The sequence below is a fragment of the Somniosus microcephalus genome, chromosome 3 (genome assembly GCF_052327205.1).
Source record: "Somniosus microcephalus isolate GS21.2 chromosome 3, FLI_Smic_1.0, whole genome shotgun sequence".
NCBI classification, from domain to species: Eukaryota; Metazoa; Chordata; class Chondrichthyes; order Squaliformes; family Somniosidae; genus Somniosus; species Somniosus microcephalus.
In genome coordinates this window covers 260,816,362-260,836,074 of record NC_140989.1, presented here as the reverse complement: position 1 = coordinate 260,836,074, position 19,713 = coordinate 260,816,362, and the positions used below count along the sequence as shown (strand labels likewise).

The 19,713-nt window shown below is 46.4% G+C and overlaps 1 protein-coding gene across 1 annotated transcript in view; it reads right to left on the bottom strand.

Annotated features, from left to right (window-relative positions):
• Positions 1 to 19,713, bottom strand: part of LOC147121874 (complement factor H-like) — a 283,063-nt gene that overhangs the window by 163,031 nt on the left and 100,319 nt on the right. The window contains exon 8 of the mRNA XM_085982391.1: positions 226 to 384. Within this exon, the coding sequence (XP_085838517.1) occupies positions 226 to 384 (159 nt within the window). The remainder of the gene's footprint in view (positions 1 to 225; positions 385 to 19,713) is intronic.

The window sequence follows — 19,713 nt, the reverse complement described above, 5'->3', positions numbered from 1 at the left end:
GGATTATTCTATGATGTGATTATGCATAACCTTATTCACAACAATGTGTTAATTATCCCCATTATTCGAAGAAAAGTTGAGCAGTTTTACATTAATAACCTAACTAAGATTTTCTCTCCAATTAAGTGAAACATTACCAAAGTATTGTTTAGAATATAAATAAAATGAATTAACAGTTGTTTTCATTTTATGGTTTCCATTAGATTAAAAAAAAAGAACTCATACCTAAACATTTTATAGGGGGTGACCAGTCATTTGCCGTACAGGTTGATGTGCGACGTATCCAGTCAGTTCTGCACCGGTAACTTACTTGTTCCCTGAGCCTGAATGACCGCAATGAATGAGAGAAATCTGCAGCGATGTTTGGTAGGATGCATCTGTTTTCTGAGAGAGATAAATTAACACTATCAAACAGAATACTTTTCACTGCTAATAGTGTAGGGTTCTCAAAATTCCCACATTCCCCAACGTTACTAATAAAGGGACCCTGAAGGACAAGTTATTAATAAGGGTACCCTAAAGAAAGTGGCTTTTGGACCTTGTGGCAAAAACCTGCAAGATTGAAAGCAGGACCCTGCAAAACAACAGGTCAAGTTCAAAAAGGCTTTGAAAAACCTGACATGCCTGGGCCTGTGGGAGACTTGTTATTTTGAAGCCAGACAACTAGATGATACAGAATACGAATTCTTCATTTTGGAACAAATCAACTCAGGAAAGACTTAATCTTGAACCCATCAAACCTTTGCATAAATAATCGGTTACAGTTCGAAGTAGCTACCAAGCCAGGAAGACACCGATTAACATTATGAATAACAAACACCCAAGATATTAAAGCCATTTAGCAATGAGACAACCACCCCAAAACCAGTTAAAGTGAATGGCCATAATCACTTTAACGAGCCCGCCAAAAATCAGACAAAGAACTAACCCTGATTTGGTGCGCATATAACAAACCTCAGAAAGAGTATAATTGTAGGCCCACCGGTAACCTGACAGACGAGCAAGCAGAGAAGGGCAGTGTGGTGAAGCGTTGGGGACAAGCAGGCACACGCTCAGGTCCAGGGTTACTCAAAACTCAAAGAAGCAGCACGGAACATCGCGGCGAGGAGGCACGGTGGGGCAGGCTCGACCGAAGATGATTAGGCCGCAACCGCAGCCTTACACGAGGAACGACCACGAGCACCGTGGTAACAAAGGGCCAGGTAAACCATACCTTCAGATCATTACCACTGCACAGGTAATGATCTAGGCCACCGCGACCGAGCCGACACCGAAGACCGCCAACCGAACCCCAACCGCAACAAAATGCGACAACCAGACCACCACCAGAAGAACAAAACCTGAAGTTTTCCACTCTACAAGATAAAGTACCCAACAAGAAAATAAGGTATTTTACTCAGACAAATCCACCACCGCACCCTGGGACCCCGTGGCGACGGCAGGCCCCAAAGGATACAAAGAGCGAAACCCAAAACCGCAACCAACTTAATCGACAGGATTCAACCTGTCAAGAAACCCTTATTGGTGAGCATAATCCCTGGCCCCTTATAGCACAATTTAGTTAGATATTGGGGGTGGGACAAGGGTAGGGGGATTATTAATGTGATTTTCCCTCATTGTGCCATGTGTTCCCCATTCCTAATTAAGTGTACTTTTGTATGCCTGTAACTATTCCAGTAATTTTCAGTGTTGTAATTTTATTGTGCCTTTAATAAAATACAGTTTTCTTGCACCAAACCAGTTGTCTACTCCAATTTGTATCGCAGCCTGTACCTAAGTCTGGAGTCTAGAACTACAGGGGTGTGGGAGCGATTCGAACTGCTCAAAACAGTCAGGGGCAAGCTGACTGTGCACACCAACCCCCTATAGAAATGGCGACCGCGGCAGGACTCCAGCAACAGGGGTGCGATGCAGTAGACACTGATTCGGAAGAGCAAACTGTAATGGAAGAGAGGATTTCTAATTATGTGTTCAGTAAGGTGAATATCACTAAGAAGTGGATCACTAATCTGTTAAAGGCTGGGCATCCGGTAGATGCCACAGCCAAGTGGACAGAAGGGAAGGATCATAAGAAATCCATAGAAAAGGTAATCTGGCTGATGTGCTTCAAGAAACAGATCCAGCTTTTGGACAGGCTCGTTGAAGCACAGGCAGCCGAGATACAGGAGTCAGCCCTGGAAGTCCAAGACAGGACACTAGCAGTGGAGAAGTTACTGGTAGCATTGCAGGCTCTGAACCAGGAAAGGGTACAGTTAATGGGGGAGCATAAGGCCAGGCTGGAATATCTACAGTGTCAGGTCACCGAGGCCAAGAGCAATGAGCTGAGGTTGCGGGAAAAGAATGCCCGCCTAGCAAAACAACTAAGGGAGCAGGAGGAGAAAGTAAAAGACATAAAGACAGCATACAAGATAGCGAGCGCACAGGGGTTTGAAGATGCAGATCACGGCCCCTGCAAGGAACAGAAAGAGAATCTGAGCCTTGCTCTAAGGAAGGCAAAGCGTATGGTGTGCCTCATAAGCCCGAAGGCAGCCCAGGTCGACTTTGCAGGGAACGAGGGGAGAACGGTTCAGACATCACAGGCAGTGCCAAGGGACGACCCGGTTGCGGAGCAGGAGGACCCACGTCCACCACCCGTAGCGCCAGGTTTCAGCGAGGTCTGGCAACAAGGGGGGGTGGAGTTAGGGGTAGAAGCGGAGGTGGAAAAATCCCCGCAAGAGAGGCTGGGACCGGGGCCGATGTGCCCGGCCCGGCAGCGGAGGTTTGGCCCACCCACTAATGACATGGAGGAGGGTCCCCTCCAAAACCAGTTCACAGTTCCCTATGGCACCCAACAGCTTAGGGTCATGGTAAGCCATATACCAAAGCTCACAGAAAAAGGGGACCCCTCGGTCCACTTCAGGGAAGTGGAACAGGCAGCCAGCATCAACGAGTGCGATGATGCCGAACAGGCCAAAATGCTGCTGTTTTCCCTGGGGGGTAAGCTCCTCCAGTCCCTCTCTGACCAGTGTAAGAAGGGACAGTGCGAGTATGGGGAGCTCAAGGAGGAAGTTCTTGAGGCCATGGGGATGAATGAGGGAAGTCCTTTCTCCCTAGTGGAGAAGACAGTGCAGCTCGCAGGGGAAACCCCGCAGTCTTTCGCAGACAGGTTGTGGCTGGTGTACAGGAGCGCTTGCACCGGGGCACCTGACCGGGCTAACCTGGACCAGGATCAGCTGGCCCACTGGCTCCGTTGCCTGGTGGCAAATAGCTTGCCACAGGTCAGGGCTAAGGCGGAAGTCTGGTTCAACCCTAAGAATCCCCTAACTACCGAACTGATGGTGATCAGACAATTGATCCTAGCTTACAAGAATGGTAGGGGAACCGATGCACATTCACCTAAGGGGAAGGTGCATGAAGTAAAACCCGGACAGGGTAGGAAGGAGTGGCACCAGGAAGGGAATAACCCTTCCAGCACGAAGCTTAACTGTTACGGGTGTGGGAAGGATGGACACTGGAGGAAGGAGTGCAAAAACCCTTGGAAGGATAACAAGGGAAAGAATTCCTCAGCCCCAGCCCAAAAGACAGAGTTAGGAATCCCTCCCGCCATGGTCGAGTCATTTCTGGATGCAATGAGGACCCTATTGACTGGCCCAGGGAGGGTAGCAGCCACTACTGGTGCTCTGACCCCATCAGCCCCATCCAACCCACAGCCCTGACTAAAACCAGCGTAGCCTGTTGACCTGTGTCCCCTTGAAAACGCCGAGGGGAGCAGGCCCTATGTTAAGATGGGGGTGGAGACGGTGCAGGGGAGATATTTTGTGGACACTGGAGCTTCCAGCACGGTGGTCCATTCGGAAGACCCGACCAATTCACCCAGGTCTAACAAGGTCCCATTTAGCCTAATGGGATTCACAGGGAACGAGCAGGCTAGGGAAAGGTCCAAACCTTTGGTCATAGATTTAGGATCCCTCCATACCACGTGGGAGGGTAACCAAAAGACCGACAAGGTGGCCAAGCAGGGGGCCAGGGAAGGAGAGTTCTGGGATCCCTGTAGAGCAGGCCCGGTAGCCGCAATCCGGGTCAAGGGAGGCACGCAAGGGGTAGCTTTGGCCCCGGACTTAAAGCAGGTCCAAGCCCAAGATCCCGTCTTTAAGGCCGTCCCGGTAAAGAGAAAGAATGGGGAGTCCATAGAAGGCCCGTTCGGGCCAGCGGATGAAACTTTAAAACAGGGTTACTGGCAGGCTGCTAGTTACATTAATCAATGCAAATTGTTTAAGCCCGAGAGAAGGGAACAGCCGGTTAAGGCAAGGTCTGAGGATAGAAATCCTCAGTCTGCAGCAGGAGCAAACTCACAGACTGCACAGGCAGGTGCTGTGGCCTGTTTTAAGGGAGGGGCCATCCCTCCCACCGTTTGGGACACTCCCCCACTCCTCTGGGATTTAGATGAGGTGGGATGTGAGGGAGAAGACCCTGCCCCTGACCCAGATTTATGCGAGGTGGGACCTGAAGGCGAGCACCCTCAGCCTGCAGCACCAGGCTGCGAAGAGTTACCTGCCCCTAGCGCAGGTTTAGGAGAGGTACATAAGAACATAAGAACATAAGAAATAGGAGCAGGAGTAGGCCAATCGGCCCCTCGAGCCTGCTCTGCCATTCAATAAGATCATGGCTGATCTGATCCTAACTGCCAATCCACTATCACAGAACCATCTCCTGCATCTAACAGAATTAGACACACGAAATAGGAGCAGGATCAGGCTACACAGTCCCTGGGCCCGCTCCGCTACCCACAGGGCCATGTCCGATCTGAACCTAGACTCATGTCCAAATTCCTGCCCGCTCCCCGTAACCCTTAATTCCCTTTACTTCTAGGAAACTGTCTATTTCTGTTTTAAATTTATGTAATGATGTAGCTTCTACAGTTTTTTGGGGCAGCATATTCCATGGACCTACCACCCTCTGAGTGAAGTAGTTCCTCCTCATCTCAGTTTTGAAAGAGCAGCCCCTTATTCTAAGACTATGCCCCCTAGTTCTAGTTTCACCCATCATCGGGAACATCTTCCCTGCATCCACCCGATCCAACCCCTTCACAATCTTATATGTTTCAATAAGATCGCCTCTCATTCTTCTGAACTCCAATGAGTAGAGTCCCAATCTACTCAACCTCTCCTCATATGTTCATCCCCTCATCCCCGGGATTAACTGAGTGAACCTTCTTTGTACTGACTCGAGAGCAAGTATGTCCTTTCTTAAGTATGGACACCAAAACTGTACGCAGTATTCCAGGTGCGGTCTCACCAATACCTTGTACAACTGAAGCAATACCTCCCTATTTTTATATTCTATCCCCCTAGCAATGAAAGCCAACATTCCATTGGCCTTCTTAATCACTTGCTGCACCTGCATACTAACCTTTTGAGTTTCGTGCACCAGGACCCCCAGATCCCTTTGTACTTCAGTACTTTCCAGTTTCTTGCCATTAAGATAATAACTTGCTCTATGATTTTTCCTGCCAAAGTGCATAACATCACACTTTCCAGTATTGTATTCCACCTGCCAAATCTCTGCCCACTTACTTAGCCTGTCTATGTCCCCTTGAAGGTTTTTATGTCCTCCTCACTCACTACTTTCCCCCCCATCTTAGTATCATCTGCAAACTTTGATATGTTACACTCGGTCCCCTCCTCCAAATCGTTAATATAGATTGTAAAGAGTTGGGGACCCAGCACTGACCCCTGCGGAACACCACTAGTTACTGATTGCCAGTCTGAGAATGAACCATTTATCCCAACTCTCTGCCTTCTGTTAGATAGCCAATCCTCTATCCATGCCAGAATATTACCCCCAATCCCGTGATTTTTTATCTTAAGCAATAATCTTTTGTGTGGCACCTTGTCAAATGCCTTTTGGAAGTCTAAATACACTACGTCCACTGGTTCCCCTTTATCCACCCTATATGTTACTTCCTCAAAGAACTCCAGCAAATTTGTCAAACATGACTTCCCCTTCATAAAACCATGCTGACTTTGTCCTATTAAATTATGATTATCCAAATGTCCTGCTACTGTCTCCTTAATAATGGACTCCAAAATTTTACCTACCACAGATGTTAGGCTAACCGGTCTATAGTTTCCAGCCTTCTGTCTACTGCCCTTTTTAAATAAGGGTGTTACATTAGCAGTTTTCCAGTCTGCCGGGACCATTGCCGAGTCCAGGGAGTTTTGGAAAATTATTACCAATGCATCCACAATCCCTACCGCCACTTCCCTCAAGACCCTAGGATGTAAGCCATCAGGTCCAGGTGATTTATCCGCCTTGAGTCCCATTATTTTACCGAGTACCACTTCCTTAGTGATTTTGATCGTGTTTAGCTCCTCTCCCCCTTTAGCCCCCTGTTTGTCCAGTGTTGGGATATTCTTAGTGTCTTCTACTGTAAAGACTGATGTAAAATATTCATTCAGTGTTTTTGCCATCTCCATATTTCCCACCATTAATGTCCCGGTCTCATCCTCTAAGGGACCAACATTTACTTTCGCCACCCTTTTTCTTTTTATATAACTATAAAAACTCTTACTATCTGTTTTTATATTTTTTGCTAATTTACTTTCAGAATCTATCTTCCCTTTCTTAATCAATCTTTTTGTTATTTTTTGCTGTCTTTTAAAGTTTTCCCAATCCTCTATCCTCCCACTAGATTTGGCTACCTTATATGCCCTTGTTTTTAGTCGAATACTATCCTTAATTTCTTTACTTAGCCACGGATGGCTGTCTTTTCTTTTACACCCTTTTCTTCTCAGTGGAATATATATTTTTTGGAAGTTGTAAAATAACTCCTTAAATGTACACCACTGATCATGTATCGTCTTACCCTTTAATCTATTTTCCCAATCCACTCTACTCAATTCCGCTCTCATACCTTCATAGTCTCCTTTATTCAAGCTTAGCACGCTTGTTTGAGATCCAACCTTCTCACCCTCTAATTGAATATGGAATTCAACCATGTTATGGTCACTCATTCCAAGGGGATCCTTTATTAGGACATTTTTAATTAATCCTGTCTCGTTACACAGGACCAGATCTAAGGTTGCCTGCCCCCTGGTCGGTTCAGTTACATACTGCTCAAGTAACCCATCCCTAATACACTCAATGAACTCATCCTCAAGGCAGCCCTGCCCAATTTGATTTGTCCAATTAATATGATATTTAAAATCCCCCATAATTATAGATGTTCCCTTATTATAAGCCTCAACTATTTCCTGATTGATACTCCGTCCAACAGAGTTGCCACAGTTCGGAGGCCTATAGACTACGCCCACTAGTGTTTTTTTCCCCTTATTATTCCTTACCTCCACCCAAACTGTTTCATTGTCCTGATCTTTTGACCCAATATCATTTCTCTGTATTACAATGATTCCTTCATCCTCAGGTAACGCCTGAGGATGAAAATCCCCAGCCAGCGGCAGTGGAAAGTTCACAGACCGCACAGGAGGGGGCAGTGGCTCGTGTTAAAAAACCACCAGCCAGAAAACCCCCACCAGCCAAAGTCCCTAGAAGGTCCCCATGAACGCCACGACCAAAGAAACCGTGGTCACCAGCTCCCCAGTTTAAACGGGCAGCCTCTCAAGTCAGGGATCGGTCTGAGGACAGAGGTTCCCAGCCAGCAGCCGCAGGTTGTGAGGGACCAAAGGAACAGGACAGAGCAGCCACACCGAAGGGAATAGCGTGCTCCAATCTGAACAGGGATTAGCCTGGCCGCCTGGAGACAGGCGGTGGATGTACATAGCTTCTACAATGTAATTTTAGTTTATGTTAAGTTTGGGTGTTTTAGTTTAATTTAAATAAGGTGATTGGTAGTTTAAAAGATATTGTTTTAAGAATGTTTGTATTGAGTCGAGGTCGCAAGACTCGGCTATGCTTTACCCAAGCCAGAGAATCTTCTCAGTACCTGGTTATATGCTCTTGTGTCTCCTTACAGAAGGGATTTCGAAATGAAGGGGAGCATACTCCTACTTGCCCTGATAGGAATGAGCATGGGGAAGCGAGGTGACGTGGAGGACTCCCACATTTATGGGTACTCATGAGAGAGTGCACCAGTTGTGACTGCTGGGGCGGCAAACGAGGCGTGGAGGAGCTCGCTATCTATTCCCATGAGGGAAGATGGCCAGGGTGGCTGGGATCTAACTCCACCCGGTACTCCAGGCAGACTGGGTTCACCTACGGGGAGGCCTCCCTCCCCTGCCCCAGCATACAGGTGGTGGCCACACGGGTTGGGGTCACTGAGGGGAAACGCATGTGCCTGACTTGCAGAGGACAGATACCCCTGGGAAGGTGGTGGTGGCTCAGAAAGCTGAGCAAAGACATGAGGGACCGTACAGCTGACTGGGTACGACTGGGGACTGGGGTCACAGGGACCCGAGGGGGGACTAGAGTGTGCTGGGATAAGTGGTGGGAGTCGGAACAAGGAATTTTTGTCTGCATGTGGGAGTCGCAAGGGCCTGCCCCACAGGCATATCCATCATCTTCTCCGCATCATGGCAGGATAAGGGGGAGGGTGTGGAATGGGATTCCCACCTACACACTTGCATAGTCCCACGCTCCCCAGCCCCAGTTAAAGCCACTGAACTAGTGGCACGCACCCGAAAGCCCCTGCCCACGACCCAGGCAGCAAGGACGCACAGAGAGGGGTGCCCTGCCACCACCAAGGGACCAGGGAATGGGCTGGTACTAGTGCCGACCAAAAAGGTGCTATACCAGGGGATACACTACACGGTAGCTTCCGTGATTTTAAACCTTACCGAGGTACACATACCTATGTGGTGCCCCACAGAGACAGAACAGCTATACCAGGCCCTGTTGAGAGAAATGTTTAGGAAATTCTACAAGTTCAATTTTGCCGACGTAGACAAAACCGAACTGTACACTACACACACTGAGTATTTTGGTAATGCGGGGAGACAAAGAAGGGGAACCTGGAATGATGTTTTCACAGTGTTTAACACAGGATCCTCTGTTATAACAGCCTGGATGACATAGAATTGCAGACACAGATAAACGGTTTGAAAACACAGTTGCGAAAAATCTTAATGGATGAAAATACAGTAGTAGGCTCAGAGTTACACGAGGACCAGGCTATGACGGTCCATTTAAAAGAGATTATTGCTGAGCTGGAGAAGCACGCAAAGACTGTAAATGCCCTCTTAAGAGAGGACAGGAATGCTTCAGATCAGGCTGCACAGAACGAGGTGTGCGTACTGTATGGGGTATGGTTGCTGGGCGAGGGACGCAGTAACCTGGAGGATTTAAAACAGGGTTTAGTCCCCTCCTGGATCAGCAACAAGCACCTCGCAGCCCTCCACCCATTTGAGAATGCATTAAGCCCGTGTCAACTCCAGCTAGCTTCTGAGGCCTACCCTGTCTCAGTAGATTGTGGGCGCTCTAACCACACTATCATGGGGATAGTAGTAAGGATGCCGGTCATGGGTGGGACATCCTGATCTGCGCTGGTATACAGGGTAGAGAACATTGGAGTCATTCAAGGGGGTGCACACATCCGTTTCACAGCGGTCCCACCTTATGTCATAAAATGGGAGCACGCTATGACAGGTACTGACCTCTCGGGGTGCCGGAGCCGGGGAGCACACATAATACTGTGTCCCCAGCACTTGAACGCCTATTCAAAACCACAGCGCAGGTTTAAAGCTGCTGGCACAAGACCTATAAACTGTACCGTGGAGGTAATGGCACAAGACCATGTTCCCCCACAGGTAGCATATATAGGAGGTGGGACATATTGTGTCACCACAGGTGCACCCCACTACCAGCATGGACAACATAGCTGGTGTCCGGTAAGTGACAGCAGTTTCTGCTTTAAACCCAAGGCAGAAGTTCAAGTGGCCCAGGAACGGATTGTCCCCATTCCTGAACCCTCCACTGTTCACCTCACTAACAGAAAATTTCACCAACCTGCAAAAATATGTAGCACATTTCGGCTACGAAATCCCCCCTCTCCCAGAACATCTTACCAAGATACTGAAAGCAGTAATCGTCTCACAAAAACATTTCTACATGTTAGAGCAGAAGACAGTAGAGATAGGGGCCAAAATATTGGACATTGTAGTTCCACCCTGGTGGGACATTTTTGAAAACATAGAGGTCCCTTCATTGATTAGAATGGCTTCCCACATCCTCGTGGTTTGCCAGCTGGGAATAGTATTGTATCTGTTGTGCACTCAGTGTAAGGGAAAAGGCAAAATACTAGAATTCCGAAACCAAAGGACTTGGAAGGAGCATTATGTTAAGGTGGAGGGAGATACACCTGTTTGAATCTTTTATTTTATATTTCTGAATAAAGATTGTTGTTTTGTGTGTTTTGCTATTTCAATAAAACTTTGACGTGTTATTTTCAATAAAGATATAAGTGTACCAAGTGGTGCAGGGGTGTTGGTCCCCTCCATGCTTGGATGTATGTAAATAATTGTATTTTTGCCTATGTATGCTTAAGTACACTACATTCTTAAAGAATGGGAAAAGTGTGTGTCACGGGATTTTAGATAGGTAATTACAGGGAAGATTGGCTATGGAGGGTCGGGAATTTTGCTCACCTTTGTAAGTATGATACTTAAAGCGAGTTTTAGTATCAACAGGGGGGAGTGTAAGGTTCTCAAAATTCCCACATTCCCCAAAGTTATTAATAAAGGGACCCTGAAGGACAAGTTATTAATAAGGGTACCCTAAAGAAAGTGGCTTTTGGACCTTGTGGCAAAAACCTGCAAGATTGAAAGCAGGACCCTGCAAAACAGCAGGTCAAGTTCAAAAAGGCTTTGAAAAACCTGACATGCCTGGGCCTGTGGGAGACTTGTTATTTTGAAGCCAGACAACTAGATGATACAGAATACGAATTCTTCATTTTGGAACAAATCAACTCAGGAAAGACTTAATCTTGAACCCATCAAACCTTTGCATAAATAATCGGTTACAGTTCGAAGTAGCTACCAAGCCAGGAAGACACCGATTAACATTATGAATAACAAACACCCAAGATATTAAAGCCATTTAGCAACGAGACAACCACCCCAAAACCAGTTAAAGTGAATGGCCATAATCACTTTAACGAGCCCGCCAAAAATCGGACAAAGAACTAACCCTGATTTGGTGCGCATATAACAAACCTCAGAAAGAGTATAATTGTAGGCCCACCGGTAACCTGACAGACGAGCAAGCAGAGAAGGGCAGTGTGGTGAAGCATTGGGGACAAGCAGGCACACGCTCAGGTCCAGGGTTACTCGAAACTCAAAGAAGCAGCACGGAACATCGCGGTGAGGAGGCACGGTGGGGCAGGCTCGACTGAAGACGACTAGGCCGCAACCGCAGCCTTACACGAGGAACGACCACGAGCACCGCGGTAACAAAGAGCTGGGTAAACCATACCTTCAGATCATTACCGCTGCACAGGTAATGATCTAGGCCACCGCGACTGAGCCGACACCGAAGACCGCAACAAAACTCGACGACCAGACCACCACCAGAAGAACAAAACCCGAAGTTTTCCACTCTACAAGATAAAGTACCCAACAAAGACTTTACTCCCTATCTCTAACAGGGAACAGAAGGTATTTTACTCAGACAAATCCACCACCGCACCCTGGGGCCACATGGCGACGGCAGGCCCCAAAGGACACAAAGAGCGAAACCCAAAACCGCAACCGGCTTAGTCGACAGGATTCGACCTGTCAAGAAACCCTTATTGGTGAGCATAATCCCTGGCCCCTTATAGCACAATTTAGTTAGATATTGGGGGTGGGACAAGGGTAGGGGGATTATTAATGTGATTTTCCCTCGTTGTGCCGTGTGTTCCCCATTCCTAATTAAGTGTACTTTTGTATGCCTGTAACTATTCCAGTAATTTTCAGTGTTGTAATTTTGTTGTGCCTTTAATAAAATACAGTTTTCTTGCACCAAACCAGTTGTCTACTCCAATTTGTATCACAGCCTGTACCTAAGTCCAGAGTCCAGAACCACAGAGGTGTGGGAGCGATTCGAACCACTCAAAACAGTCAGGGGCAAGCTGACTGTGCACACCAACCCCCTACAATATTATTGCACACAGAACAAGGCTAATAATTGAATAGTCCTCTAAATATCATAATCCGTGCTTCTAATTTATGGATGAAATTATAAACAAAGATTTAAGAATACCTTCAAATTTCCCTTACAAATGCTGCAAAAATTCTAAGCAATTAGAGTACATAGAAAAATAGAAACAAAACTGACCTATTGAACCTGCTGCACCATTTTTGTTAGCCATGCAAGCTGTGTTTTTTCTCCAAATACTATTTCCTTTTAAACATCTCATTTGACTTTACATCATTAATTTTTATCGCCGTGTGTTTTACATTCTCAATTGTTTTTTTAGCAGAAGTTTTCTCCATATTGGTTTTCAACTGGCCAGCACGAATCCTAAGATAGACCGCAATTTTATTTCACAAGGCGGCTTGGAGTCGGGTTGCGTGGTGCGTGGGGTCTGGACCTGCTGCCGGCTGGATCAGCTGCGGTTTAAAAAAAATTATTCAATTGCCTTGTTAACTTCATTGGTACGCGTTGGCTGGTCCAATGACTGTGATTGGGTTTGTTATTCACCTCTGATGATGTCATAACTGCAGATGCTTTTAATGATCCCATTCAGCCCCAACCTTTGTGTTCTTGATTCTGCTGGTATGTGCATGTGTGAGAGCAAGAATGAGTGCTTCCAGAGGCAAGACAGCTCCACGCTTCAAAGAGATGTCCCTCCTAGCCCTTGTTGAGGCAGTAAGAGGGCGCAGGGAGATTCTCTTCCCTCTGGATGGCCGGAGGAAGCCTCCTCAGCATACCAAGGCAGCCTGGCTGCGCATTGCTGAGGAGGTCAGCACAAGGTCTGTTTGTTCACACACATGCATCCAGTGCAGGAAACGCTTTAATGTTCTTCTACGATCATCAAAAGTGAGTATCTCATCACTCTTACCTTCAATCTGCTTCCCTTCTCTTATCATCAGCACTCTGCTTTGTAAGTTTGCTCCTTCACAACCCAGCTTACCCTTACTTCCCTTGCACCCTTACCTATCCATCTCTGTCTCTGTACTGAATCACTTCACCATCCAACCTATGCACCCCTCACACTCGCTCTCACTGTTATGCATTGACAACAATTAACAATACACAGGGAGGTAGCTTCCTCTTGGCACCTCACTCCATCTTCGTCTCCCTCTAAGCTTCTATGTTTGGGATTCTTCACACTCACTCCATCACTGTGGTTGAAACTCCACACGTGTCCCTCCTTGCAGGAAAAGATAGCCCACAATAAGAGGGAGAGAACGTCGACAGAAGGAGGCCCACCATCCCTGGCGACATTGACAAGTGCTGAGGAGGCTGCGCACAAAATTATTGGAGGTGGCGAGGATCTGGAAGTGGGCGATGGAGAGACGGGCGCACTAGACGAAGCTGGTGACAGAATAGAGTTTCATCCCTCTCATTTACATTTAATGACTGACTGCAATGGCATATAATGTTCATAGAGATTCGCTTTGTATCATCTGCACAATAGGATGTGTCTGCTACCTGAAAATCAGATGTCTAACTCATGCCTTTACTCTCCCACAGGACCATCGAGCGCCCCCCTCCCCACTGTCCAGGAGGAAGAGCCGGATGACTCCTCAGAGGAACCTGCAGCCTCTGAGGGAGCAGCGTCACCAGGACTCAGCGCACCTAGCACCAGTGCAGATACGCACACCTCGGCGGGGCCCTCGCGACTTAGAGTAGTGTTGTCACCTGGTGTATCACAGCTCATAAGTGAGCATCAGCAGATGGTGGAGACAGCAACAGCAGTGGAGAGTCCTCGTCAGAGGTCGCAAGAATCTCCTAGCTCTGCTCAGTTGCAGACGCTGTGCCTCTGGGGCCATCCAGAAAGAGAGCGGTTCGGGAACTCCAGGAACAAGTGCAGGAGTCTCTGGAAGGGTTTGCCTCCAGAGTAAGTGCAAGTGTGGAGAGAATGGAGGAGTCCATCTCTAACATCAGCACTGCCTTGGTGGAGGCAATGGCGCATGAACGCACCTCCATGGATAGGATGGCAACCTCCATGGATAGGATGGCAACCTCCATGGATAGGATGGCGACCTCCATGGATAGGATGGCAACCTCCATGGAAAGGCTGGCAACCGCCATGGAGGAAATAAGTCGCTAGAGTAATAAAAACATGATGAGTATTCAAAATAGATGGTCATCTCTGGAGGAGAGATGGGCAGCTATTGACCAGAGCTTCATGGACATCCTTGTTATGAGGACTGCCAGTATAGATATGGGTCCTCATGGCCCCCTGATGTGGTGCTCTCCAGCTACTTGCCAGCACTAAGGTGCGGCTGACCCATGAGAGAGATGATGATGGCAGGCTACAAGGAAGTGTGGGCTCCTCTCCAAATGTTCACACAACCATGCCACTGTGGAGCCCTCGCTCAGAGACCCACTTTGCAGAGCCAACTGAGATGGCCGTTTCAGCCCCTGCACAGCCGCAGGAAGATCAGACTGTTGTAGAGCCCTCCCAGGCTCCCAAACTCAGAGGACACCCGCCAAAGGCGTCTAAGCAGGTGCAGCATCCTAGTCAGCAAGGTGCCTCTACAAAAGCTGAAGCCACAGGGGAAGCACCACGTAGAAGCACACATACGAGGAAGATAAAGCACATATAGTCGCAAGGGGACTCTCTTGGATGTTTTGTCATGATTTTTCTGCTTCTACTTAAGAGTTTGCATTGTGATCCTTTTGTCAATGTAGTAAAGAAAAGTGATGGCAAACAGTTGAATGTGTGGCATATGTGTTCTGGGAAATGGCAAATATGCATTGAGGGCTCAGGGTGACTTGCATTTGTAATGATGATGGTGAAAGTGATAGGAAAGAACTGGTTATAGCAGAGATTATGTATGATGTTGGAGGAAGGTCGCCTACAATTAGAGAGCCATATGGTAACCACCTATGGTTGATGAGTAAGCTTATGCGAATGTGGCATGGCAGTGTGCATCCTCTGCTTGACGGGCAGCAGTGAACTGGAGGGATGCTGCATTGGTCACAACAGGGCCCACAAGGTGCGCCTCCTCCTCCTCCTCCTCCTCTTCTTCCTCATCCTCCTCCTCTTCTTCCTCATCCTCCTCCTCTTCTTCTGAGGAAGATCTGTGCTGAGCCACGCAGCTGCTGCTCCTCCGATTATGACGACCAGGATGAGAGGACATAAATGGAGCCCATAACGCTGGTAGATATCTCAGTCAAGGAATGGATGTTATGAGCGTTCAGACAAAGTGGCCAGAGGGTGTTCCAAGGAGCTGACACAGCAGATGGATGTCAGGCTCTAACCTCACAAGATTAGTTGAGCACCAAAATGTCTCCCAAACCTCAAGCCACTAAGTTGTGGCATGTGAAAGAATGAGACATTGCAGGACCGCTTTAAAGCTGCTCGAGCAGCTGGCAACAATTCAGGTCCGAGGTGAACACACCTCCATTCACCAGGCGTGTTTTGATGAAGGCCGGCAGCATCTTAAAAAAGCATGAAAATATGATCAGCCCTTTAAAATAGGATTAAGCGGGCAGTTAACGACATGTTAACTGCCTTAACAACCAGTCCCGCTGTTTGGTGTCAGGTCAGTTCGGGAGCGGCTGACCCGACACTTTTGAAAATCGAGGCGGGTTCGCAGCCTGTCCCCAATTTCTCCGATTTTCGCCACAGACCCGCCTCCAAACCCGCCCCCCTCAGAGGAATTAAATTAATGGCCGTTGTGTCGCTTTGTTCTGGAATTCTCTTTGAAATGGAAGAATTATTTCTTAACTGGTCTGTGTAACCCCTTCATGATTTATAATATTTCATTCAGGTCATGCTTTATGCTCCTGATCGCAATGAAAGGGGTGGGAGTTTTGTGAAGCTTTTTCCTTTGGGGATCAGTGACATGGTTATGTTGCCAGTGACTCAGAGGCGTTTTCAGTTTTAAATGGGCACACCGATCAATCAGCATAAGGAGCATCAGATTAATTGATTTCCTGAATGCTGATTCTGATCTGCACTTTAAATTTTAGAAGCAGCAGGAGCAGCGTTTGTGAAATCAATTATTAGTGCTGACCAGTTAAAGTGAATGTGCCGTATTTCTGATTGGAGGCTTCCCGCGTGCGGAGGCCTCCGATCTGGAAAAAATCTACTGACTTACCTGAGGGCTCCCGAGGTCCGGGCTGTTATGTCTGACATTGGTGATAGGTACTCGATTGCCTTGGCCTGAGCGCATGGAGTTTGATAGTGCTGTTATCGTTGTATTGTGTCTGACATTGGATATAGGTATTCGATTGCTTTTGCCTGGAAGGGTGTTTTTGGATCAGCCATTAAAAGCAACATGAATTGAGCTCTGCATACGGCCTCTGGATTATCTTTGCAAACGCAACACGGGCACTTCCACTCCTGGGCCTCTCCAACTCGAAATGTGCAGGGCCCACGTATCCCAGAGGTGCACACAGTTCACAAGCGTCCCTGGGATCACGTGGGCCATGGGGAGCCAATCAAAGAAGGGAATCTCCCTTCATACACTTGACAGATAGACCTGTCGAATATATCAATGGAGATCACCCCAAAAACACTGTAAAACATTAAATACATTTTTTTTAAATCACATTTTTTAAATTAGTTGCAATTACAATAATTTAAATATTTTATACAAAAATTAAATTTTTTGAAAAAAATAATTAATGTTTTTTACGGGGCTAAAAATAAAGTCTTTTTAAATGATAAATGAGAGAATTGTTTTAAAACCTGTTTTAAATCTTACGCTGGTAAAAGCAGGCCTTATGCTTGCTTTTACCAGGCATAAGATTTCTAAGGGTTTTCAGCGGGTGGAGGTTCTCCAGAAAGCGGAACTATCCGCTCACAGAGGCCCTTCTCTGCCCGTACACACCTGTAGGCATCAGAATATCCGGCCCATTACAACTAAAGCTTACCTAGTAATTCCTTGCATCTGGGTATCATTCTGGTGAATTGTTACTGGACATTCTCCAAGGCTAGTATATCAGTCATTATTTGGGGATTCCAAAATTGAGCACAGTATTCCAAACAAGGTCTGGATTAGTGCTTAGTATAATTGCTGTTGTATTTCCTTGCTTTTATATTGTACATCACTTTTCTATTCTAAATATTTTGTCATTTTAAACATCTCCATAAGATCACTCTTTGAGTTCCTGATTTCAAGGACATCCTGATTTAGATTATACTACTCTGCATTTCTTACATCCAAAGTGTACTACTTCCCTCTCTGTTCAATGAAACTGCACCTGTCATTGTTCTAATTTTGTGCTCTGTTCACAATGCACTATGGGGCCAATTTTCAACTGGAGTGCCTATCGAATGGGCGGAGGGCAGGGTGTACGCTACACCCATTTGAGGGGACAACGAGTGGTCGAGCCTTATCTAATCATTTTAGGTGAGCTACCAATTCTCAGTGAGCTTGGTGCTGGATAAGGGGTGGGGAAGCGCGGAGGGAAGAGAATCAGGCAGCCCCTCCATGAAGCTGAGTTGGAAGTCAAGCCCTGAAGAGGGTGAGGGAAGGGGGGAAGCAATCTGGGGTGTTTGACACTGGATAGCTGGCAAACATCATGCTCCTACTGGTCCCACAAAAATCGGTATTGTGAGCGGCCTTCAACCATCCCTCTAAGGATCATCATTTAGGCCTCTCAGCAGCTGGTGCCAATAAGTGGAGCGTGCACCATGCATGATCCACCTATTGGTGCACAAAAATGGCCTTGGGATCCTACAGGCACAGGACCCCAACTTTTTTAATAAGGCTCCCGTTTGTTTTAGGTGGGAGCACTCACTGCCGATTTTGGGGCCCACCTGAAAATCCCGTTGGGTGGGCCTCAGGTGGTCAATGGGTGCATAGTTGCAATGACTGGCTGCCTCGTTTTCTAGTATAAACGCAGGCGGAATAGTATAAACAGATGAAAATCGCCCCCTATTTCACCTAGCTTTGTGTCATCTACTCCACTCTATTCCCAAACCAGATATTTTTACATATAAATATCTATAACTTATTAAAAATCTTGCATCTGTATGCACTTTTTGTCCAAAAACCTTACTTCCTGTTGTACTTTTGTGGCAACTTCTTCCATTATAAAATTCTATCTTCACATTTGTGATGGAAATCCCCAGTGCAAATTTCTGACCCTGGCATAATTAGGTCACCAGCTGGCTTTTCCATGCGAATTCCTCAAAATGCTTTCTGAAATATTTCCATGCAAACTCATGAAAACTCCGGGCGCCCAAAACAGTACTTAAACTTGAAATAAATTTTTTTAAAAATCACACTATTTAAATGAACTATAAATAACTTTAAATAACTATTTTAAACAATAATTTAAATTTTTGAAAAAAATAATTTTATAAAAAATCGGGGCTAAAAATACACTTACCTTACTGTAAAGTCTTTAAAAATAATAAACCTGTGGAAAAAAAATTCTAATTTTGATTAATAGACCACTTACCTTTTAAAATTACGTCCTTAAGTCTGCTTTTTTAAAGTGTAAAAAGTGATGGCCTTCACGCACGGGCAAACCTGGAAAAAAAAAGGAAGTTCAACGCGCACGCACAGACTCCTGCGCGCACGCATTCGACCTCTGAACCCCTTGGTTCAGAGGATCGGAAATGCCGGTTTCCCGCGCATGCGCTGTGCATGCAGAAAACCGGCAATTCCATCGGTCCCACGCGTGAGTACACAGTGCTTACTCGCGCGTTGGGACACTAATTTCTGGGCCAATGTCTTCATTGACATTTTTATTTGAAAGCTTCAGCCTCTCCCGAAAGCCTAGGCTTGGACGTTAACTTTTTTCCCAGAGTTGTGACACTGTGAGCTGCATTTGAGTTGTGCTGTCTGAGCATGTGCAGTCTGAGTATGTCCAGTATACCGAATTTCTCAGGATGCATCAGTACCATCCAGTCAGCTGTACTGATGGATTATTTTATTTAACTTCTACTCGTTTCTATTCAGTAGATTTTCTTCAAATCATTTTGTAAAACATTTGGTCGAATTTCAAGAGCCTTACTGAAGCAAAGTTCATTTTCAGTTTTTCTTTAAACGGAGGGTGTATGTGTAAAAGAGAACTCAAAAATGACAGTGTACTAATTGCATGGTATTAAACTGATGGAGAGATTGTGTCTTTCTTCAGGTTAATGTTCGTTCAATTTTTTTTTTAACGCACTACTTGAGCTTCAAAACCAACTATATCTCATCTGCATTTGTTGACAGAAAAGGTCATTGCTAACTGTTGATGCCAGTGAGTCAGAGATTCTACTTGTTAACACCAATGAGTGATGCAACACCAATACAGCTAGACAGCCAGAGCATCTCCCTCATTATAATGTAGGAATGGTCTAATTCCTATCAAGAGACTGAGGTCGACTCAGGCGATCAATCAAAAGAAGTTTAATGTAAAACTAACTGAGTTTAACAGACAAATGCAAGAGAACTACGGATACAGGTCTTTACAGTTCGAAGGCTCCACGAGGACTGCCCGGGTGGTCCCGTGGATGGCGTCATGACGTATCACGTTTTTCCCGCCGTTGGAGGATCACGTGATTAACGGCATGACGTCATCGCGTTTGCCCGCGCTCTTAAAGGGACCGCGCTCTGTACATGCAAACAGTATATACAAAGGTACAGGTTCAGGCTGTAGCTAACAGATTGTTAAAGGGAATTA